Genomic DNA, 22,257 nt, shown 5'->3' on the forward strand with positions numbered 1-22,257 from the left:
ATGTAAAAACTGAGAAAAAGATAAATGTTCTGGTTGCATTTACAGTTTTTGTACATCAGCAAGAACATTATCATTTTTATTACGTAGTTGCTTCTTTCTTGATCGACTGTATGTGATCATTCTTCGTGTCGATTTCAGTTATCAGAGACTTTGCAAAATTCATTGAGCTCGCTTCTTTGTTGAGAAAATCGGAGACCAATTTCGATGGCGGCTTTCCACCACCGTGAGCAAGACACTCGTGACGGTAACGTTCACCGGAACACCGGCTCAGTGGATCTACTTGGAAATATGTTTGCCAAATCCACGAAGCTACGGCGCGTGATATCAAATAAGCATAATATTTTGCTCCATAGCCAACTATATGAGTGAATCTCAACTGCCATGCCTGTAAGGAATCAAAATATTCTGAGTTACTATTTATTACCGTATGGGCATTTATCTTTTGATAAATTTCAAAATGAAAATGTTCGGCCGAAAGTCTATTGAAAATTTTCTTCTTCATTTGCTTAACGTATCCAGTTTTATTGAGATAACATTTATCGAATAAAAACATGCATTAAACTGTTTCAAAACTCCTGGATAACGCCCATGAGTATCCCATTGATAAAAAGTTGTGAATTCTTACCGTGTTTTCAACGTAGGGAAGTTCATAAAATTTCGATCGTATGTCCTTATAAATTTCTGTGCTCGAGCCTTTCAATTCTTTCGAATGGTAAACTTGATCGAGCATACTATAAAAAATTTGAAGCTGAAGTTCCGATGCTGGGAACATGTTTTTCGATGCGCACAGTTTCTGCAACATGTTCTCGGGCATAGGCTCGCCAGTTTCGAAATGTTTGGCGAACAATCGAACCACCTGAAGATACAGCAAAATTATTTATACCTAAAAACGTTGTTCATAAAAATCTCGAACAATAATAAAACTCACTCTTGGATCGCTAGCAAAATATTCCATCAGTACACTAGGAACTTCAGCAAAATCTGCACTGCAACGAGTGCCTGATACGTGCTGGTACTGCGTTCTTCCCAGCATCGAATGAAGAGCGTGTCCCATTTCGTGGAATAAATTATCCACTGATGACGGATTGAGTAAACATGGATTCGACCACTTTGGGGAAGCCAAGGATAACATGAGGACGACGATGGGATTCTGAAATTCAAATGAATCCAAATGAATCAAATCAAACTGCATCAGTATTACGTTTAAAATACACCAAGTGAGCGATATTAGTGCAACTACATATTTCATTTTTTTATCTTGATAATAAATTTTAGACTAGAGCGCTCACGTTTTTATTAGCGCGTTTTATTCAGATGATTTATCGTGATTATTAACGATTAGAATGGTGAATTGAAAAAAAGGGTTTAGATCTAGAGAAGATTTTACGAAACGTGAAAAAATCACCTGGTAACTCCCATCAGGCAATTGTCTTCCTCCTCTTATAGTGAAATGACAATCTTGATTAGGCTTATTATTTCTTTCATAAAAGTCGCAATAAATGTGTCCCAATATTGTCTCGTTCTCGTCGACAACAGCCAATTTGTATATGTCCTCTGACCAAACTTCACCAGGCACAACTGTTTCGGGTTTCAAAGTAACACCGTAAAGTGACTGAGTCAAAATATTCAAACCATCCATACAAGCTCCGAGAGAAAAATAGGGTGTGAACTCGGTGTTGCTCGTGTTGAGCCATGATTTTTTTGCTTTCGTTGTGTAGTATGCCGTGTCCCAGTCCATTAAATCCTGTTCTATCGTCGAATCGGCTTTCTTCATGTTTCTCATGACATTAAAATCGTTCCGGGCCCTTTCACGGAGATCATCGTTGAGAATGTTGAGAAAATCACACACAACGTCGGGACTTTCGACGGTACTTCCTTTTATGGCACTGTCATATTAATATACATTTAAGGCGGTTAGATACTGTATTAAATTAACATTTTTCATAAGCAATGCTTAAAATTCGTATCATAAAAAGTTGAAATTGGTTTTTGGTTTTCGTCAAAAAAAAAAACGAAGACAGATTGTTTCTTTCTTGGCTTGGTTTCAAATTTTTCTTTTGAAGTTGCAATCAGCTTTCTCAGAAACATATACACCCAAGTGTATAAAGAAAAAATCTTTGCTCCGAAATATCGAGCCGAAATGAATTTGTGATAATTTAATATGATTTAAAAAATGATAATTCATTTCATAGAAAAAATAGATATTACCGATGAGCATACGTAGGAAAACCACAAATCTGTGCGAGATGATGACGCGAGTTTAATAATTCTTTCAACAAGTATTCCTGCTTCTCGTCAGGGTAAAGGAAAATTTTGTAAGCTGCTTCACGGGCAAGAGCATCGTTGGAATCTGGATAGAGGCCGTGGATCAGTGATTGTCCATCCCCTTTTGCAAAACTATTAATTTTTTTGAAGAAAATTATGAGTACTGATCTAGTAAACATTTGCTCTTTAGAAAATACTCGATAAATATTTACTAATGTCTTATATTTGTTGGTAAAGCTTCAGTTTTGACAGCTCTTGGTGTCGCTGCACCTGCCATAAATTTTTGGCTTATCTGTGAAACGAAAATTATTTTTTTAGTCAATCGTTATCAGCGCCTTGTTATTCATCATTTTTAATAATTTTCATAATTTTTTACTCACTTGTAGTATATAATCGTTCAATTCCACTACTCTTTGTCGCTGATTTTCGGGTAAATGAATACCACTTTGTTCAAAATCAAATAGAAATAATTTAGAAACATGATTATCGATATCGGTTGTTTCAACAATGTCCCCCTCTTTAACAACGTTCGACAGTGCGTTGTACATTCCCCTATGTGTGTTCAATCTGTAAAGTACACAGAAAATAGACTCAATTTTGCCACTGAAACATCTTTTTCATTTTGATTCTCCATTTTATGCAATAAATTTGAAAAAATTTACTGTTCAACAATCCCGCTAACAGCGAGACAAGTGTCTTCTGCAGCTCGACAAAAACTTTCTTCGGGGTGAGCGATCCGCACAAACTCTGCCATATCTGCAACTTTGCACAGTGTGTCAGACAGCTCGTCGAACACTTGAACCATTTTACGACTCCTAGTAGGACCCGTAGTCTCCTCGATCAGTCTGTTGGACTCCGATATTGCCATTTCTTCTAGTTCTCTAAAGCCTTCAGCAGATTTAAGCTCTGGGATGCCAAAAAGTCCCTATAGAAACTCACATTATATTTGAGGTAAACATCCCATGCTTCGTGGTGTAATAATAATTTACATATTTTCAAGAAACAAATATTCTGTAGATTGTTATCTATAAGTCCAAAAAAATTTTGCTATGAATGAGCAAAGCAACGATCACTCACAGAGTGGGAAGAAGATCGAATCAGTTTTTGCATTTTGAATAGTTGACAACTTGTTTACTAATTCGCTATAATTTTATTACTGTTACAACTATGGACAATTTTTTTCCTCATTTTCTATAGTTCTATAATTGAATCAAAACCATAAACTGCTACAATTTTTAATGTTTGTTTACAACATTGGCAAAACTACTACAAATGATAATAAATTGATCACATACTTTTTTAATCTCTACAAAATTATGAAAAAATATTATTAGTAAAATAAAATCTGTAGATATATTTCTCATTAATTTTGTCTTTTACGTTGTTTCTTTATTATTCAATTCAGTATCTTCGAATGAAAATCGCAAAATGCAATGGTCATTGAATAACTAAGTACATCATTTTTACTTACAATTTCTTTACGAAATAAACTAAATTCGCAATCAACCGAAGCTTTCGAGTTGAAAGCAGTCGCGAGTGGGGACCACGTATTTAAACCTCTTTTCCACAGCACTCTCTTTCTGTTTCCTAGAGATTCTCTAAGTACACGTAACATGATTGTTCCGTCAATTTATTCCACGATTGCTTTAAACAAATATAACAGATTTTCTGTCATCGACCAGCGATCTAATTATACCCAATTGTCGAGTGCATAGCTTTGGAATTTGGAGGTTATGGAAGAATTTCGTACAAAACGGAGTTAACAATATCAAGAAATGAACAAATCGAGAGGATCGAGAGTGACATCACGATTGTTTAAATTATTTTGACGCGCTCATCAGCAATTTATATTTTACTCGCGATAGGCTGTTGCGTAAACGTAAATTTCTGAGTTCAAATAAATCGATTTTCTATCATGTGGACCGAACCACATACACAATACACAAGTGTAGTTGGCGTAGTACAACACAAATTGTGAAGGTGAAGGTGGTATTTATGTGTTTTTTCGGCCTTGACGTTTTTGACAGTTCGAACGGTTCGACACTCTTGGCTCACAAACAGCGGGGGGAAGAAGGGCATTAACCGTTGGCCAAATCCCATCAGTGCATCTTTTTGTGTGTCAGTGTATGCGTACTATTGCGTATGTGTATGTGGTGTAGTTCAAAGAAAATGGTGTTTATCTGTTTCGTCTTCTCCAGTTACAAAATCCAATATTTATATTAAATTCGCAAGTTTCAATGGCAAACAATGTGTAAAAAAAACAAAACTTTTGGAATACATTCGACTAAATTATTTGAATATATTATCAATGACCATCCAAACTTTTCAACGAGTTGTGAGGAAATATCGAAGCTTTTCGTGAAAAATCAGGGGTTATAAACACGGTGAAAGAATACGTGATATGGTGAGAGGGAAAATGTGAAATGACTGTTATATATACTATAGCTTTGTTGTAAATTTTATACTCATTTTCTAGCATTATATGGTTCATTTGATAGTTTAAGAAATTTGAGTTCAGACACGTAATTATACGTGTGTTTATATGTAGCTATATACATGTTCTTATGAGCGTATGAATTCCTATATCTATAAATATATGCGTATGAATATGTGGAAAAGTGTATGAACAGAAGGGATAAAAGGTGGAGAGAGTTTTATAGCACAAGTCTGCCTATACAAGGACTGGTCTCGACTTCAATATCGCCCACGCAAAAAATACGCCTGCGAATAGCGTTGAGTGCGCGTATTAATGTTGATATCGCTATGAATACAAAAATTTGATTTTCCAAATATTATCTGTATATCGTTTTCAAGAAGTTAAACGTTACTCCAAATTTTTTTTCAAATTTCTGTGGTGCTGCTAATACACCAAATTTCTGCATGCTTTTGACTTTTGTTTTGTCAAAATTCGGAAATTCGTACGATTGTCGTTGACGTCGTTTTTCATTTCTGCTATCAGACGGATTCTGGCGCGAGGGACAATTTTTTCAATGCTGCCAAGAGACTGATCGACAGTGAGATCGAGCTCATTAATATCGTTGAGAGCTCGAGACGCACAAGTTCGAGAAATATTAAGAGAGACGATACAATGTCTAAGCCTTCTAGGAACAACAAACAGGCTGACAAGGCGGCCACAAAGAAATCTAAAGTAATTTGAAAAAAGCTCGGATCAAGTATTTTTTTACATTTTTTTTTCTCCTCATTTCAAGTTTGCTCTAAAATTCTTAATATGGTTTGGATCGCAGTCAGTGTTGTTCAATAGGAACAAAATTCCACAAAAAAAATTTCAGAAACAAATTACAGCGTTGCATTTAATTCCCACCACTGCTTCATGCAAGATGCCTTTCTTGTGATAAAGTAAATAAAAAACCACTGATATCATAATTGCATGACTTACAAGCTTATCTGCACAGAGCTAATAAAATTTATCAGTTTAATAAGAGCAGCAGACCAAATAACAACCTGTTTGATTCTTTAGCACTGTCTTTGCAAGAAAATTTCTGTGATATGATAGTGTTTTGTTTAGTTTTGTAAGTATCAATCGATTCTTTTTTTTTTAGTTTAAAATTATTTGTCACTATTGGGTTAAATAAATTTGTGATAAATGGAGGTGGAAATACCATTTTTTATTTCAATCACGGAAACTTGTATGGAAGATTGTGTTCTCTGATTTGAAAATTCTAAAAATTCTCGGCATCCTTAGATTGTGTGATAATTTTGTAAAATTTTCTCAATAGTTGTGAAACAAAAATACATTTGTCTCAAAAAAGATGCATCCGAAGACACCCAGAAAAAAAAATCTAGCAGATTGTTCCTTCAGATGACACAAAAATTCGTTTTGCGTCTGAGGAACGTGATTAAAATCCTCAAGCTCGAGTAAAAATTAATTTTTGCACATTTAATCACGATTTCATAATCCTACAATTGTTGTGTCTGTCAACAGCATCATTTATTAACTAGATCATGCACGATTCTTAATAATTATTCAACAAAAGCTGAAATTACAACAACTTTTTATTTGTTCCAAAGGTAAAACCGTCACCGGCATTAGTTGCTGCAAAACGTGAAGCTGCACAGAAGAAACAATCTCAATCAAAGAAACTGGAAAATATTTTTATAAGGGATATTTATCAAAGCGCAATAGAAGCAAAGAACATGATTCGTGGAGCAACTGGTCTAACATACGATCGTTCTATGGCAGAACATTATTGTCTTTGGGACAAAAATCATCCTGAATGTCCAGAGAGATTCACAAGAGTTTTGGAACGATGCAGGGAACTTGGTCTCATCGAGAGGTGCCAATTCATCAGCCCAATGGTTGCCAAACAAGAAGAAATTCTTCTGAAACATACACAGAGCCAAATTGACATGCTTCGAGCGACAGAGGGTTGCGAGGATAACGAAGCTTTAGAAAAAATTGCATCAAGATACGATGCCATTTATATTCATCCGGTAATATGATACGAAGGTCACAAAATGTCAGAAAAATAATTATTCTATACGTAGAAATGAACCTACCAATAGAATTTCAAAAAGTAACTACAAACAAACTTCTTTTCTTGCCCTCGATCAATGAAATCAAATCTTACCTTTTCAGTCAACTTACAAACTTTCACTATTAGCAACTGGTTCAACAATCAATCTCTTCGAAAAAATTTGTCGTGGCAATGTGCAAAATGGGATGGCCGTAATAAGACCACCGGGACATCATGCAATGAAATCAGAATATTGCGGCTACTGTTTTTTTAACAATGTTGCAATAGGGGCTGAAAAGATGCTGAGAAGCAACCTGGCTAAAAAAATTTTAATAGTCGATTGGGATGTTCATCACGGTCAAGCTACACAACAGATGTTTTATGATGATCCCAGGTAATAAAAAAAATTATAGCTGCCTATTTTTTCTATGAATTCACTTTTTTGTTTTTGTTTGTCCTCGAGATTGTGTTTTTTTTTCTGAAAATAACCATTTTTTTCATTGATTTCAGGGTTGTATATTTCTCAATTCATCGGTATGAGAACGGAGAATTTTGGCCAAACTTGAGAGAATCCGATTATCATTATGTTGGTGAAAAAGATGGAACTGGTTATAATTTCAATGTACCTTTGAACAAAACTGGAATGACGAATGGCGATTATTTGGCAATATTTCATCAAATTCTTCTGCCAATGGCCTATGAGGTGAAACCTTTGATCCTTGACTTTTTTTCATTTTTATAGAGAAAGTTTCTTTATTGTTACAAGTTACTTCATCGAATATAATTTGCGTAAAGTATTTTCAAGTTATGAAAATAATATTGCATGAAAAATTAAAATTTTTACAATGAAGATGTAAAAACTTGATGAATTGATAATAAACTCACGAGAAAAATATTTTTTTTAGTTTCAACCGGATCTCGTTATCGTCTCGGCTGGTTTTGATTGTGCCCTCGGCTGTCCCGAGGTAAATAAATCATTACTAGACTCATAAGATATATTTTTTTTTTATTGTGTAGTTTTTGCCCGATTTTGTCATCGTATCGGCTGGTTTCGATTCGGTTCTTGGTGATGAAAAGGTTGGGTTCCTGAGAGAGCAGCGATCTTCGAGCGAGGATCGTTTTTCTCTGTATTTTCAATTATTCTTGCCGATATGAGTCTGAGAATTACAAGGTGTAACGTTTCCAGGGTGAAATGGAAGTTACTCCAGGGTTCTTTCCTCATTTACTTTCGTCATTGTTGTCTCTGGCTAATGGTAAAGTCGCTGTGGTGCTGGAGGTACGTTAAATTCCCCAAAAAACTTTTCACTGCTCATACTTCATGAGACACATAATCTTGAGATTTTTCACTTTTGTATTTCAGGGCGGTTACTGCCTGGACTCGTTATCAGAAGCTGCTGCACTTACCTTACGAACACTCCTTGGCGATCCATGTCCTCCCTATCAAGATCTCGAACCTCCCTGCGAAACACTGAAAGAAACGATTCTGAACGTAATTTATGCTCACCGAGCCTACTGGAAATGCTTCCAGTTCCAAGAATCTTTCAGTATTCATTCAGAGTCCGAAAATCGTGAGGAAAATAACAACAGACATTTGCCAGTCGTCATTTACAAGTATGTAAAAGACTTTCAACATACAGAAAAATTTCTTGATCCAAAATATTTTAAATCCAATTTTGAGTACGATTTTGTCACAGTTGACTCCACCGAACTGCTCGTTACATTTATCAAGTTATTATTTCATTAAACAAAGTTCAAAAAACCAAAAAGTACAAGTGTCATTTCGAAAATGTATAAAACTCAAGCTTCGATTGTGACTATTTCGTTTTTTTTTTTTCATTAGGGGTGACGAGACGAAACCTGATCATTATGAAACTCGCGATTGCTATCCAGTGCAGAGCGAAACGGTCGTCAGGCATTTGAAAAATCGTCTCGTTGCGTTGAAACAAGGTAAAAAGATTGAAGCCCAGTCGTCAAATGACTCAATGATTATTAAGTTAAAAAATATGGAACTCTGTGATCGCCGAGGGTCAAATAAATTTGTCAAAAATTTATTTTTCCAGTCACGCATTTGGGGAAAGCGCCGAAGCGCGTTACTCTCGTATACGACGAGCGAATGCTCAAACACTGCGATCCAACGGACGATTCACATCCGGAAAAACCGGATCGTATTTCCGGTATATTTACAAAACACGAAGAATACGAATTATTAAATCGTTGTCAGGTGATCAAAGGACGCGAAGCAACGGAGGAAGAGTTGCTCTTAGCTCATTCGGCGAGTCATGTAAACGACATGAGGGAAACATGCACCGCGAAACCTGGTGAATTGAAGAAAAAAGGTGGGAAGTTAAACTCCGTTTTTCTGAACCGGGACACGTGGAATAGTGCCTGCGTCGCTGCTGGTTCGGTGCTTCAAGTTGTCGACAGCGTTTTGAATGGAGAGAGCCAATCCGGAGTCGCGATCGTGAGGCCACCTGGACATCACGCCGACGACGAGACCGCTTGTGGTTTTTGCATTTTTAACAACATTGCTGTCGCTGCTAAATATGCAACACGATTCCACCATTTGAAAAGGCAACTTTTCCAATATTTTGATTTTTAAATTCAATTTTTTGTCTCATATTCCAATTTTTTTGGACCGTTTTGGACATTTGTCAATTAAAATCTCACTTTTTTCTGTTTTTTTTTCAACCACAGAGTGTTGATCGTCGACTGGGACATCCATCACGGGAATGGAACTCAAGCCATTCTCGTAGACGATCCAAACGTCTTGTATATCTCAATTCATCGATACGACAACGCTGCTTTCTTCCCGAATTCTAAAGAAGCGAACTACACGTTCGTTGGCACGGGTGCCGGCGAAGGGTACACCGTCAATATACCTTGGAACCGAGTATGTAAATAATTATTCACAGAACAACTAGACAACCGTGATAATGAATTAGGAACACTTGAAGTTTACATTTTTCTACAGCTAGTATTCAAGTTTCAATATTTCGAAACTCGTGATCAGCCAAGATTTGACAAAATTTAGCCATCTTTAGAATTGTACTAACATCGATTTCAATATATCGTTAACATTTTGAAAAGATCTAAGGAACCAAAATAATTTTTCAATGATTTCCATGCAGAACGATGGTCTTAGATGGCTAAATTTGAGGTTTCTAGTGGACAGCTAAAACCCGAAAATTGAATAAAATGAAATGATTGTTCTGCCTTTCAGAAACGAATGGGTGATGCAGAATACATCGCTGCTTTCCAACAAATAGTAATGCCAATTGCTTATCAATTCAATCCTGAATTGGTGCTGATATCTGCAGGTTTTGACGCTTGCATTGGTGATCCACTCGGTGGTAAATGAAAAAAAAATTTCAATCTTTTTTTAATAAAACAACAATCAATTGTTACCTATTTTTTGTTCGTTTCTCCCAAAAAAGGTTACACCGTATCCCCGGAAACTTATGGTCACTTGACTCACTGGTTGTCGGGATTGGCGAATGGTCGCGTTGTGATAGCGCTCGAAGGTGGTTACAACGTGAATTCAATATCATATGCAATGACGATGTGTACAAAGGCATTACTGGGCGATCCATTGCCAGCGCTCGGAGTTTATCAAGCGCCTTGTCCAAGTGCGATATCGACCATTAAAAATGTTCTCAAAATTCATAAACAATACTGGCCGAATTTGTGTTTCCAAATGGCATTACCAAAGGAAAATATTTTGCCAGAAGCAAAATCATTCGAGAGTAAAAACACCGTTTTATCGAGTCCATTGACCGAAACAAAAATAGCTTTCGAGGAAATTGAGAATGAAAAGCTTGAGATGAGCATGCGAGAACGCCAACGCTTGGAAACTATAACTGCCGAAGAAATGGCTGAATTGCAAAAAGAAATTGAGAAAATGACCATTCTCAAAACTGCCAAAGAATGTATTGACCCAGGACAAAAAGATTTGGGTGGTCAAAATAATGGATCTACTTCCGGTGCCAGTGGTAGCGGTCAGCAACAAGATCAAGGCGAAGCTTCAGGCGTAACAGCCAATCCAAGCCTGCTTGATTATCTTTCAGATAATATCCAGGTTATTGCGTTGAAATAATATAAAAATTCTCTTTTTCGAATGATAAAGACAACAAAAAATAAATCCTGTAGTGCGCACTTCAATATAAATTAATTGATTTATCAATCTTTATCTCTTTTTCGAGTCTTATATTACATGGTCGTGCTATAATATTTTGCATTCACAGTTTCCCAATGATCAATTGATCTTTCAACAAATTAAAATGTTCATTCAATTATTAAAATATCATTCTTCTCTAAATTAATTTCTTTGACGTTTTTTTCTCCAGGCTCTAGTTCAAGGCGAAATGTTCGCAATAATACCATTGAGGGATTGCCCTCATCTCGACACCGTCGAGGAAGTTCCAGTAAGCGGAATAAACGTTCGCGATCCTTGTCAAGAATGTGGTAGCACAGCTGAAAATTGGATTTGTCTGCGATGCTACACCGTCCACTGTGCTCGCAATATCAATGAACACGCAATAATGCATGGCCAAACAGCCGAGCATCCCTTGACTCTGAGTTTTAGCGATCTCTCGGTTTGGTGTTATGGGTGCGAGGCCTATATCGACAATCCGGTGAGAAAAAAGTGAATTAAAACCTTGATAAGTATACTCTGATTACGAACCCTAAAAGGACAGTTTTTGACATATTTAAAATAGAAATTTTGCAGAGCATTGCTGAGTATTTGAAAAAAACAATCGAAAAATTGAGATTTCGTTTAACGAAATTTTTTTCGAAAACTTTTTTCACTAGTGTATTTGTTGTTTCTTACACAAAAATTTATGTTTGCTCCTATTTATCCGAACGTCTGGAGAGTGTTGATTTGTTTATCTTTCCATTTCAGCGATTGTTTGCTGCGCGAAACGCGGCACACTTGAGTAAATTTAATCACGAGCTACCGTGGACGTATAACGAAGATTCATCAAATGCGAGAGAGTGAAATCGACATGGAAAATATTTTGAAAATATATACATATTCCGAAAAATACAAATATAAACAATAGTTTCATATTATTTTTACAATGTACAGCCTAATGCGTTATTATAGCCAGAGATATTGACATATATTTATTTTATTAAAGCTTTGCTAAATCTTAGACCATTTTTTACTACTCCACGTTCTCTTACTTCGAGGCTTAGTGCATTTAAGGGGACAAATAAAGCGAAGTATAATCACGGTTTTTCAATAATTTCTTTTCCCAGTGTATTTTTGGTGTCAATAGAGATCTCAGTCTTACTTTATATATATACAAAAATGAATTTGTATTTGAATATTTTACATCTAGTTATCAATTACGTACATACTACGATTAAGGGCTTAATACGCCTAGGGGTGCCACGAAAATCAATTTTTCAAAACTATATTTATCCTACATCCAATAATGGCCCCGAAATCGAAGCATTTTTCAAGTAAAAAAGTTTTTATCGAGTGCATGGTTCTGACAATGGTGTTTTTGGAAACAGTATCCATCAATCGCGAAAGATGAATGACCGATTGGATGAAACTTGGTGCAGAGGTTCATATCATCGCTAGAAAATTGTTTTTGAGCAATTCTGAAGATGTGAATAATTGCCTCCGGTAGACAAGTTTTTGTCAATTTTGGAATTTGTATTTTCTTACAACCGTTACGAACGGTGATGAAAATAAAATTCTTACTCATACTTAAGGAATTGTTGAAGCGAACTGTTTTGTTGGCATCTCTGGGCGTATCCAAGTCCTCGGAATAATGAATAAATTCTTTTTTTTTTATCAAATATATCAGATACGAAATGATTGCTCAAGCGGTTCGTCAAAGTATTTCCGTTAAGTGGACGGCCAACATTTGTCACCAAGCATCAACTTACTTTCTTCCTCTCGCGCGTATTATTACAATTTTGCGATCTGCGATAGAGGCTAAATTTTCGAAAGGCTACGTTGATCTCAATTTAGCGACATTTTTTCCCCCTACCTACGCTATGAAATAAGTTTTTCAGGTTGTACGACTTCTATCCTTAACAATAATAGTCCAAAGCTATGAAAAAATTGGTAAATATTGCTGGATATATTTTCGGCGAAATTGGTGAAGCACTTTTCGAGATTTGCTTCTAAAAAGCAATTTGAGAATTTTTCGAGCGCTGGTAACTTTTCGATGGTCACATGAGGATAAAAAGCTTCGATTCTCCGATATTGGAATGATCGTGAGTTATTCAACAAAGTATAGCCCTCAAATTCGTCGATAAAACTAAAGGGCAAAGCGTAGTAAAGACGGTACGGGATTCTTTTTGTAATCCAATTATTCTCACACTCTTCCAACTTTGATGCTATATCTTCGTAAACTTCGGTTATGCCTTTGTTGCCTTCTTCATAAAGATAAAAATCTTGATTCAAACGATACTTGTGACCTTCGCTACTCTTGTATATTCTTCTCGTATTTCGCAGTTGCAGAAGTCCCGTTGGCAATGAATAAGTGTACGAAGTAAAAAGGTGTACATGAGTCAAATGCGGTTTCGCTCTCAATTCTTTGGAGAGATGCGACGCGAGTGGCAAAATTCCACCCTGATGAGCAAATCCATAAAATATCGTCAACAACGAGTTGAAGATCATCCACCAATACTGTAACTTTGTCAATTTATCCTTCTTTCGATTCGATATGTGATTTGAAGAATTATTGCCATTGTTGATATTGCTTTTCGAGTAAATCACCGCTGACTTCTTTGATCCACTTCCCAGCGTATGAGCGTGGAGAAAAACTAATGGCAGGAGTGCAGGTATTATAAATCTTGGCTCTTGATGCGGAATCAACGATAATGCCGCTATTGGGACGATGAATGATGCGGTCATTAAACCCTCGATACTCTGAATGCGAGGTAGTTCCAACCAACGTCCTCTGATACCACTAAAAAAAAAAGTTAACGTTTGATGTCCGGTGAAGATTCAATTGATCTTTTTTTTTTCATGCAATTCGACATTGAAGAAAGTTCATTGATTTCAAGTGTGTTTTCACCAGTGAAATAATCAATAAATCTCATAGAGGTATCAAAACAAAATAATAATAGTCTGGAATGTCTGTAAATGCATTTTTCAAGTTTGAATATTAATTATATATCGATTCTATTAATTACGAAAATAAATGTTGATTTACCTGTAAACCATTCTCCCAAAAGTGCAAATGCCAATAAATCCTAAAACGTTGTACAGCAGAGGAACATTTACGAGGAAATGTACGAATCTAGGATGTATACCATGGTTTTCGAGATTCTTATCGTTTAAATTGTACTTGAGAAAGTTAACAGGTGTAACGACAAAGTTGTTCATACTAATTTTCAAATTCCAAATTTCACCGACTGTCAAATAACCGAAGTAAAAACTATCGGTTAGAATGAGAAAAAGAGCGGTTGGTATTCCACATAAGATGAAGGTAAAAATTCGTATGTGAAAATCGAGCAAACCCACGCTTCTCGATCCCAAACCACGCTGCAACCAGAAGAATATTGGTGGGAATGCAAAAACGAGAAAGGTTGGGCGATTGAAAATACCCAACACAGTTATTGTTGCTAAAATTAAGCAATGATTGAGCGAGTGAGATGGCAATGAAGCACGTAATTTGTAATATTTCACACGTTCTCCAATTGTTTCTGCTCTGTCATAACGTTGAGCAAAATAATCGCTTTGTAAAACAACCTGGAACAAACAAAATTTTCTGTATTTCCATCGACTCTTCAACTATTTTGCTATGGATATGAATGATTCACCAAAAAACAAGTTAATTTCCGACTTCAACATTGTTCCCTTTTCTTAACAGATAAATTTTGATCAATGTTAGTGAAAATGGAAAAAGTAATCATACGAAAACAGTGAATTCACGAGAAAATTCTATAAAAAATGACAAATTGTGTAAATGGGTATACCGAATGCTTGAGAATGAGAAAAAAGAATTCCAAACGATAAAGTTTCATGAAACAAATGAAACTCAACTGCATTTCTATGGAATGATGAAAAAAAAAATATTATTGAGCTGTGCAAAATCTCATACCTTTTCAGAGTACGCCATGCACTTGCATACATAGTAGAGTAGCAGAGAAGTGAGTATTAATTCGATGGTATTCGAGAATGTTCTTGTAGCATAAACAATCATGACATAAGAACTGGCATAAGTGATTAAACGGACTCTATAGTTCTGACTGTATAGACAACAAATTTTGTATAAAGAATAATCTGATAGAAAACTGAGGCAGCACATCATTAATCGTGGAACTATAATAAGAACATGGGGAGTTTTGAGAAATTTGCCAAAGAAATAACTATAATAGGGTGATAAAATATTGATGATGGAAAATGGAATCCCGACTGTCAGTTGCGGTATCAAAGCTGTGCGAACAGGGAAGGTAACGTTGAATTCCCATGGCTTATAAACGTCGATGTCAAAATGATCACCTGTTTAAACAGAAAGTTTATTTTTTCCTACAATCGAGTAAACGTTTTCAATTGATACAAGAAATAAGATTTCTGTCATTGTTCTGAAAATTATGATGCTCCAGCAATCCAATGTATTGACAGGGAGGGACTCACCCGCAATAACTTCGATAGACTGAAAGTATTCGTCAGGATGAATGTATCCAGTTTGAGGTAGAATTGTCAAAATGACTCTTAAAGCAGCAAATATCCAGTAAGGCATGATTTTTTTGAAATGAGAATTTATTTCTTTGGTTTCACCATGTGGTTTTCGAGCGCTTTCTTTGTTCCACAACATTTTGGAACCTCACTTTGGTTATATATTATTGAATAGAAGTACAATTTTCGAATATTCACATAGTTTTGGTTTCTATGAATATCAGGGGCCCTGGAAAACCCAGGACCTGTTGTTTACTTTCGGTGAACTCATCAAAAGTGTGCGAGACGTTCATTTCCATATAAAATGTTGATTTTATCGTCGATCAAAAAATGTTATCATCGCAGAATACGACAATCATTCGTGACTTCGTGATCACTCCCAGGTGACAAAAAATATATCGTGGCTTTTATCTTACGGCTCGTGTTCACACAATGATATGCATGATGAATGACGAATCCGATTAAAATATTTTGAATTCAAACAACGATCAATATACATTCCAGTTCGTGTGAAATAACCACAAAAATATTTGATAAACATCCACGAATTTTTGAAACACTCCAATATTTTTCTTTTTTTATTCATTCAACTGATCCATTTTTGCGAAACGAAGGCAAAGACCAAGGAGAATAGCGGAATAGGAATGAGGAATTTGGAATAGACCCGTGAAATAGACATATGCAAAAGGAATATGGAATAAGAGGAACATAACCTTTGAATAGTTCGTATCTCAGGGCAACTACGAAGTTTATATAAACACATTATTTTTTCAAGTTTTCAAAATTTTTGAAGATTTTTCGATTTTTAGGAGAATATTAAATGAAAAATATTTTTTGCTATTCCTTTCTAGAGATATGAAATTCTTTTTTGAGGCCTCGTGAAATAATCAATTAATACTTTTAAGAATACACGTTCGAGCCCGTTTTGAGATTAATTAATCGAATTCTTCAGAGAATGGTTGGTGTTATCGTCTGTTTATTGTTGTAAGTCCATGCACTATTGTCAAGCAGACCATCTTATTTCGAAAAGTCACGTAGTTGTGTCCGAGCGAAAGGGTGGAAAGGGTGATGATAGGACAGCGCCAACAGCGGCAGACGGCAAAGAACCCCGGCAGAGGAGGGGGGGTCGCAACAACAACTTGTAGGTGGCGCGTCAAGCATCTCTATAAAACGGATCCTCCAGCTCATTTGTCGTAGTTTCTTTCCGTCATCGCTGAGCTTCGTTGATCTGTTCATCAAACAACGTTCATTAAAAGATACATCATCCATCACGATTATAATTTCCGAAAATAATTGTGCCGATTACTCGTTATTGTTGCGACTCGGGATCGGCTACATTATCGAGTTGAACCGTCGTGGTGCGCGTGTGACGAAATTCCGGAATTTCTAGGAGAGAGAAAAATGGCCGAGATTGACGCTAAAGTGAACATGTCTCTTGGTAAGTGGCGAGAGTCTCGAAAAATTAAATCCTCTCGTGATAATCCTCCATGAAAATCAATACAGTTGGCATCGAGTTATCGAGTATAGAAACTCGTACATATATTTGCCATATCTTCTACTATTTATCCTCAATTGTATATGCATATATCCAAATGATGTATATATATATTTATACATACGTGATTCATGCATACTAAAATTGGTCGTGCATGTTCTCTGCTATGTGCGCAACACAAAATGGCGTCGGAGAAAACCATGAAAGGGAAAGAGACGAAAAACGAAAAAATCGACTGAAAATTATGCACACACCTCCCGCAAACTCGTTCATTACATTCTTCCAAGTTGCTTTACGTGAGCAACTGAAAAAAAAACGAGAAATCGTTGAAATATATTGCCAACGAGTCATGTATATTTGGGACGGAAATCCCTTTCGTTAGTCGTGAGATTTTTCATTTTACCCCGAAACTTTTTCAGTCATGTATATAAATATATATATGTATATATGTATATGCGTCGACGTAAAAGTGGCGAGTGAACTCGTTCGCTGGATCTCGTAAGAGGCAACCAAAAACAAATTTTGTTCATGACTACGTGACTCATGCCCTGTGGGGAAAAATTGGAACGAGAAAGAATGAGACTTTCCAAAGTGTGGGTTTCCACAAGAATTTTTTTTTAAAAATACAACACTCGTGCCATATCTGAAAAATCTTATAATAATAATGAAGTAATTCGAGAAATATAGAGGGACGATGCTTCGAACATTCGTCAACGTCCACAGCGTGGGAAAGCGTGTTTACTTTGCTTCCGGAACATGTTATTCGAGACGAATGAAATAATATGTCGTCATCACATACGAGGATTATTTCGAACGTCCCTCGATTATTTTTCTGAATGAAAAACACAAAAACCTATCACGTTGATCTTCGTATTATAAATTTTTTTGAATCACGAGTGAAGCAAAAAGAATAATGATTTATCTGACTCATGACTCCGCCTGGAAAATCCTTTCCTATCGAAGAAACAACGTCGATTAACGCAGCGAGGTGCAGAAAATCTATCACGCCATCTTTGAACCTGGATTACGAAACTTGTTTGCACAAAAATGAAGAGGAAAGAGTTCTATGACAAAAAAAAGGAACAGAACGATCATCCGATTATCCCATTATTTTTCTAATCATAAAATATTCGGTATAAATGTTTTCTCAATTAACCTATTCAAGCTGCCTCCAAAAATTAAAAAATCATCTCCAATTTCAATTGTGAAGAGTTATGACAATAGTTTTTCTCTGATACAAACCAAGAAATTAATATCCAAATAGAGAATTTATGAAAGTGAAGAAATTCTTTACATAAATCGAAATTCATGCAATCATTTCAAAGTTGATGAAAATTATTTTAAATCTATTCCAATGTTTCCATTAAAATGTCTTCTTTCAAAGTTTTTCTATTACAAGTTATTTTCCTTGTTTCATTAGTATTGAGTCCCTTCAAATTTTTCTTTATCCATCCACAATTCATCTTTCGGGAGCTAGTGGGGCACGAGTAATTTACGTTGACACGGCCAGACATTCTGAGATGAGAGATTCCGACAAGGCAAAAAGAATCACCACCAAAAAAAAGACCGGGTTACGTCGAAATTATGTTTTTCAAACCATCCGGAGTGAAGCTAGCGAAAATGATTAAGATTACCATATCCAACAAAAAGATAGTGACTTCTCAGGGGAATAACAGGAAGACAACAAATTTGTTACGAAATAATAATCTCTGAAGTTTTTCCTTCGTTCTCTTTTGGCACAAGGATATATTAGCGGCACAAAATAGCCAACAAAATAGCCAACAAAACCCAATAAATTCTTCGAGGCTGTGGGAAAATCGAGTAGCAAAAAAACAATGCGAATAATTTTCTTTTCAAGATGACATCATAAAGATGGAGAAAAAGGATAAAAAGAAAAAGGCTGTAGCGGCCAAGGGAAAGGTCGGCGTTGGTGGAAAAGGTGGAGCTAAACGCAACAATCGCAATGCAAACGGAGTGCGCAGCAATTCGAATAACAATCTACGACGTGGAGGATTACAAAATCGCGGAATCGTAAAAAATATCAAGGCAAATTTGCCATTGACCAAAAAACGACGAATGCAACAACGCCAACAGCAAAAATCACAGTTGCAAAATGTTGTCGCTGGATTTGTTACTAAACGTTTCAACAAAAAGAAGAACAAGAAGAATAACTTGCCCGTGGTAAACAATGGTCTTGTAAGAGCACGCAGCAACACCGCCATCAATCGGCTCAAAAACAATGGCAATATTAACAACAATATTGCTAATGCGAGAGGAGCCTTTGTCACAAGACGTGGCATGGGTGCTAAATTTGGGTTATCCAGAAGCAGAAGCCGCACTAATCTCGTTACACCCACAACAAAACGCTTCTTCAGTAACAACAAGGGTGGCCTCAAGAGAACAAACAGCATGCCCAATCTTCGAGATCCTACTTCTGTTCACAATCGTCTGGGATATCAAAGCCCTGCACAAGTTGCTTACAGAAATCGTGTCAAGAGAGCCAAACAACTCTTGCTTCAGCGTCAAAATCAACGTATGCAAATGCCCAATGATTACAGGGTAAGTATGTTTTTGATACAGTCGATTGAAGTTTGGTAAACAGGATCAAAATTTATCATTTTCTGATAGATCTTGCAAACCAGATATAATTTTACAAGCTCTTATAGACTAAAAATTTGTTGCCTCATTTTTCAACCTGAAAAAGATGATTTGACTGATGAATAGTTATACAATGTTGAATTTACCGAATGGTATGATTTAAATACTACATAAACACAGTGTAAAAGAAAGTTTTGTTGTTGCATGAAATATCTCGTTCAATTAAAATAGTTTTACTTTGAGCCATATCAAGAATACCGATTTATTTATTAAAATTCGTACATGATGCACAATCATAGCCAAGAAATGCCAGAAGAATAATCTTTTCTCTCGACGATGATCGACGAAAAATTTTCGGAGAAATTCGTAGATTTCTCCCAATGGAAAAAAGAATAAAGTAGCGACAACAAGTTTAATTTTGTATTTCATTGATTCTGTTTAAATAAATTTTTAGCGTGATTTAAAGTTCTATTTTTCGTATTAGGCACCTCACAACGGCAAAACTCTTACGGCTCTTCAACAGCGTGCTCTTGCTGAACGTCGTCAACAAATTCTCACACCACAACGAAATTTCGGCAATGTTGGACTCCGTTCTGATCAAATTTTACGAGCTCAGCGTCGTGCCCAATACGCTCAAAAACTCATGAGAATAAAGTGAGTTTTTTTTTCATTCATTTTTTAAAAAGCAAAAAAGGCAGTGGTTTCATGACATATATTTTATCACTAGATCAAAATGAGTTCAATAGCTCACATCCTTTCGGATCTGCAACCATAAATCAATTATTTTATATAAAATAGTTTAAAAAGAACTATAACCCTGAGCTCTACAAACAGAAAATATTATAATTGGGTTTGATTTTGACTTTGTAAGAGAAATAATGTTTTTTTTTTAATTTATAGCGCTCTGAGGATGAATTCAAATCCTAATGTGAATTTTATGTGTACGCTGGGTGAAGATTTTGCACCCGCTGGTAGTCGTCAAAGATCTTTGAGTCTCGCACAAACACAAAACTTAGGAGGAGTAAATAACACTCGATCGATCGCAAGAGGACGTTCACCATTCCGACCAAACCCTCAGCATTTAGCATCTGTAAGAAATGCATAACGTTTTAATCCCTTAAATAATACATTTTTTATCATCTTTGAATTTTTTAAAAGTTGGTACGGGTTGATTTTTGATACCATTGATTCGTTCTTTTCTGAATTCGTAAACAAAATTCGCATATAAAACAACACGTTTCATTTAATTTTTATAAAATTTCGAATTCACTTCGTTACAAGAAATTAACTTTGATTGCACTTTGAATACAAGGGGGTAATGTAAACGTGCACTGTTTATTTTCAGCTCGCTCGACCTCCGATGTTTACCCAGCAGCAGCCACGTTCGCGATCGAGATCGCGATCACGATCACGTTCTCGCAACGTACCGCCGATTGTGCAAGCCGGAACTTCCGTGGACGATCGTACCTTCAGCAAAATGATATACAGTCTGACGGGAAATCTCGGCGTGACCAAGCGAACCCTCAACGATCGATTTAGCTTTTAAGTGCATGGCAAACTCGAATATTTCGAAGCAAAAAAAAGAAAATATTGAGATGAAAAAGGCTCTCACAAGAATAATAAGAAACTCAAAGACTGTATCGAAGAGGCGGGATAGAAAAGTTTTTATCTTTGTTTCCTCTCTGAATGCCTAAAAACAGTTTGGAACTCTTAAATCGACGATAGAATCAAAGAAAGATGTAGCCTCCTTCGAAATCGTCTGTACAAGTACAGAATCTTGAAGCTTAAACCACTGAGTTCCCTTCGTTTTGGCTTTTTAGTTGAGAATAATTTTCCAGAACTGAATGAGCTTACCGTTTTCATTGTTTTCGTTCTCTTTCAAGAGCCTTTAACACGCTTTGTGTCCTATGGACACGTTTTCTTTTAACCACCTTGTAATCGTAAAATTATCCGAAACTAACGTCATTGTTAACAATGACACTACGATGACCATTATAGTTTTTTGTTTCTTTAAACTAGTATTATTGCTGCTGTCGTAAATTACAGGGAAAGCATATGAGACGTTTCGCTTTCCTGTGAAATGAACAATCAACGATTAAAGAAGTTGCGTCGAGTAATTGAAGAACTCTGTGTGCAGTTTACAACGGTTTTTTGTAGCTCGCACATGCGCCATCGAGTAGTTTCAAGGCTCGAACAACATCGCGAGCAATAATCACGATAGCAATTTACTGTGACGTAATAAAAAAAAAAAAATTTTTTTTAACTCGGAGAATCAACTGCTTAACAATTTGATTGAGCAATTCTACGGAACTGAGATTTACCTTGCTCAGATTGTAATCACGAGACAAATTATCGTTGAAAACTTATCGAAATTCAATAGACGTTGTCGCATAGAGAACAATCGAAGAAGAAACGAGGAGGATACACGAAAGAAACTATTTACGACTAATATGTAATGTAAAAAGTGTATTAACTATTATACTGTCACTAGGATACGTCGTTTAAATCTCGAGCGAAATCATCTAAAGAAAAACAAAGGAAAAATGTCTAAAGATATATTCGCTCTCGAATAAAACACGATTATCTGTATTATTAAGTAATGTACAGAAGATAAGGAAAAGCGATTTTTTTTCACTCGCCCAATGTCATTTCCCTTAGTGATATCTTATATCGAGCGTTCGGAGAACGCGTGAAAACAAAAATCATAAAATTAGCAACAGACTGATATTCTCGTAGGGATAAAGAAAATTAAAACGTCGGCAATGAATAAAAAATAG

The 22,257-nt window shown here is 36.0% G+C and overlaps 4 protein-coding genes across 8 annotated transcripts; 2 read left to right on the forward strand and 2 right to left on the reverse strand.

The window, feature by feature from the left end:
- Positions 1 to 3: 3 nt before the first annotated feature.
- LOC122416149 (mitochondrial intermediate peptidase) lies at positions 4 to 4,300 on the reverse strand. Of its 2 annotated transcripts, none has more exons than XM_043428859.1 (9): positions 3,737 to 4,300; positions 2,928 to 3,190; positions 2,646 to 2,832; positions 2,478 to 2,557; positions 2,209 to 2,397; positions 1,406 to 1,886; positions 929 to 1,150; positions 626 to 856; positions 4 to 385 (listed from the first exon to the last, which is right to left on the reverse strand). In XM_043428859.1, the coding sequence occupies exons 1-9, from the start codon at positions 3,878 to 3,880 to the stop codon at positions 80 to 82; spliced, it is 2,103 nt and encodes a 700-aa protein (XP_043284794.1). In that variant the 5' UTR covers positions 3,881 to 4,300; the 3' UTR covers positions 4 to 79. The 2 variants fall into 2 exon arrangements, with proteins under 2 accessions (XP_043284794.1, XP_043284795.1); XM_043428860.1 differs by having other exon boundaries at positions 2,928 to 3,199; positions 3,737 to 3,842.
- Positions 4,301 to 4,432: 132 nt separating this feature from the next.
- HDAC6 (histone deacetylase 6) lies at positions 4,433 to 11,893 on the forward strand. 3 transcript variants are annotated; one of them, XM_043428854.1, is made up of 15 exons: positions 4,433 to 4,669; positions 5,225 to 5,413; positions 6,295 to 6,717; positions 6,863 to 7,134; positions 7,251 to 7,443; positions 7,646 to 7,705; positions 7,927 to 8,016; positions 8,101 to 8,351; positions 8,581 to 8,687; positions 8,801 to 9,311; positions 9,435 to 9,630; positions 9,961 to 10,090; positions 10,175 to 10,815; positions 11,084 to 11,371; positions 11,641 to 11,893. In XM_043428854.1, exons 1-15 carry the CDS (start codon positions 4,667 to 4,669, stop codon positions 11,734 to 11,736), a joined length of 3,450 nt encoding a protein of 1,149 aa, XP_043284789.1. In that variant the 5' UTR covers positions 4,433 to 4,666; the 3' UTR covers positions 11,737 to 11,893. The 3 variants fall into 3 exon arrangements, with proteins under 3 accessions (XP_043284789.1, XP_043284790.1, XP_043284791.1); XM_043428855.1 differs by lacking the exon at positions 5,225 to 5,413 and having other exon boundaries at positions 4,435 to 4,669; XM_043428856.1 differs by lacking the exons at positions 4,433 to 4,669; positions 5,225 to 5,413 and adding an exon at positions 5,566 to 5,795.
- An 82-nt stretch (positions 11,894 to 11,975) lies between these two features.
- PIG-Z (phosphatidylinositol glycan anchor biosynthesis class Z) lies at positions 11,976 to 16,453 on the reverse strand. Its single transcript, XM_043428863.1, has 4 exons — positions 15,346 to 16,453; positions 14,810 to 15,210; positions 13,919 to 14,457; positions 11,976 to 13,672 (listed from the first exon to the last, which is right to left on the reverse strand). Exons 1-4 carry the CDS (start codon positions 15,524 to 15,526, stop codon positions 12,751 to 12,753), a joined length of 2,043 nt encoding a protein of 680 aa, XP_043284798.1. The 5' UTR covers positions 15,527 to 16,453; the 3' UTR covers positions 11,976 to 12,750.
- A 139-nt stretch (positions 16,454 to 16,592) lies between these two features.
- On the forward strand, positions 16,593 to 22,100 carry LOC122416153 (myb-like protein I). 2 transcript variants are annotated; one of them, XM_043428866.1, is made up of 5 exons: positions 16,593 to 16,825; positions 18,303 to 19,441; positions 19,965 to 20,134; positions 20,381 to 20,570; positions 20,826 to 22,100. In XM_043428866.1, exons 2-5 carry the CDS (start codon positions 18,755 to 18,757, stop codon positions 21,024 to 21,026), a joined length of 1,248 nt encoding a protein of 415 aa, XP_043284801.1. In that variant the 5' UTR covers positions 16,593 to 16,825; positions 18,303 to 18,754; the 3' UTR covers positions 21,027 to 22,100. The 2 variants fall into 2 exon arrangements, with proteins under 2 accessions (XP_043284801.1, XP_043284800.1); XM_043428865.1 differs by having other exon boundaries at positions 18,741 to 19,441.
- The last annotated feature ends 157 nt before the right edge of the window (positions 22,101 to 22,257 follow it).

The sequence above is a fragment of the Venturia canescens genome, chromosome 9 (genome assembly GCF_019457755.1).
Source record: "Venturia canescens isolate UGA chromosome 9, ASM1945775v1, whole genome shotgun sequence".
Taxonomy (NCBI): Eukaryota; Metazoa; Arthropoda; class Insecta; order Hymenoptera; family Ichneumonidae; genus Venturia; species Venturia canescens.

What these genes read in the sequence shown, in the direction of transcription:
- PIG-Z (XM_043428863.1), bottom strand. Translation starts at nt 15,526, where the DNA reads ATGTTGTGGAACAAAGAAAGCGCTCGAAAACCACATGGTGAAACCAAA. An exon ending in GTCTATCGAAGTTATTGCGG is followed by an intron (nt 15,211 to 15,345) that starts GTGAGTCCCTCC and finishes CTGTTTAAACAG; the next exon opens with GTGATCATTTTGACATCGAC. An exon ending in TTTGGGAGAATGGTTTACAG is followed by an intron (nt 13,673 to 13,918) that starts GTAAATCAACAT and finishes TTTTTTTTTTAG; the next exon opens with TGGTATCAGAGGACGTTGGT.
- HDAC6 (XM_043428854.1), top strand. An exon ending in ATGCCATTTATATTCATCCG is followed by an intron (nt 6,718 to 6,862) that starts GTAATATGATAC and finishes TTACCTTTTCAG; the next exon opens with TCAACTTACAAACTTTCACT. An exon ending in TCAATATACCTTGGAACCGA is followed by an intron (nt 9,631 to 9,960) that starts GTATGTAAATAA and finishes TCTGCCTTTCAG; the next exon opens with AAACGAATGGGTGATGCAGA.
- LOC122416153 (XM_043428865.1), top strand. Translation starts at nt 16,789, where the DNA reads ATGGCCGAGATTGACGCTAAAGTGAACATGTCTCTTG. An exon ending in TAAAGTGAACATGTCTCTTG is followed by an intron (nt 16,826 to 18,740) that starts GTAAGTGGCGAG and finishes TTTCTTTTCAAG; the next exon opens with ATGACATCATAAAGATGGAG. An exon ending in ACCCTCAGCATTTAGCATCT is followed by an intron (nt 20,571 to 20,825) that starts GTAAGAAATGCA and finishes GTTTATTTTCAG; the next exon opens with CTCGCTCGACCTCCGATGTT.
- LOC122416149 (XM_043428859.1), bottom strand. Translation starts at nt 3,880, where the DNA reads ATGTTACGTGTACTTAGAGAATCTCTAGGAAACAGAAAGAGAGTGCTG. An exon ending in TGCCTGATGGGAGTTACCAG is followed by an intron (nt 1,151 to 1,405) that starts GTGATTTTTTCA and finishes TTTGAATTTCAG; the next exon opens with AATCCCATCGTCGTCCTCAT. An exon ending in ATTTTGCTAGCGATCCAAGA is followed by an intron (nt 857 to 928) that starts GTGAGTTTTATT and finishes CTGTATCTTCAG; the next exon opens with GTGGTTCGATTGTTCGCCAA.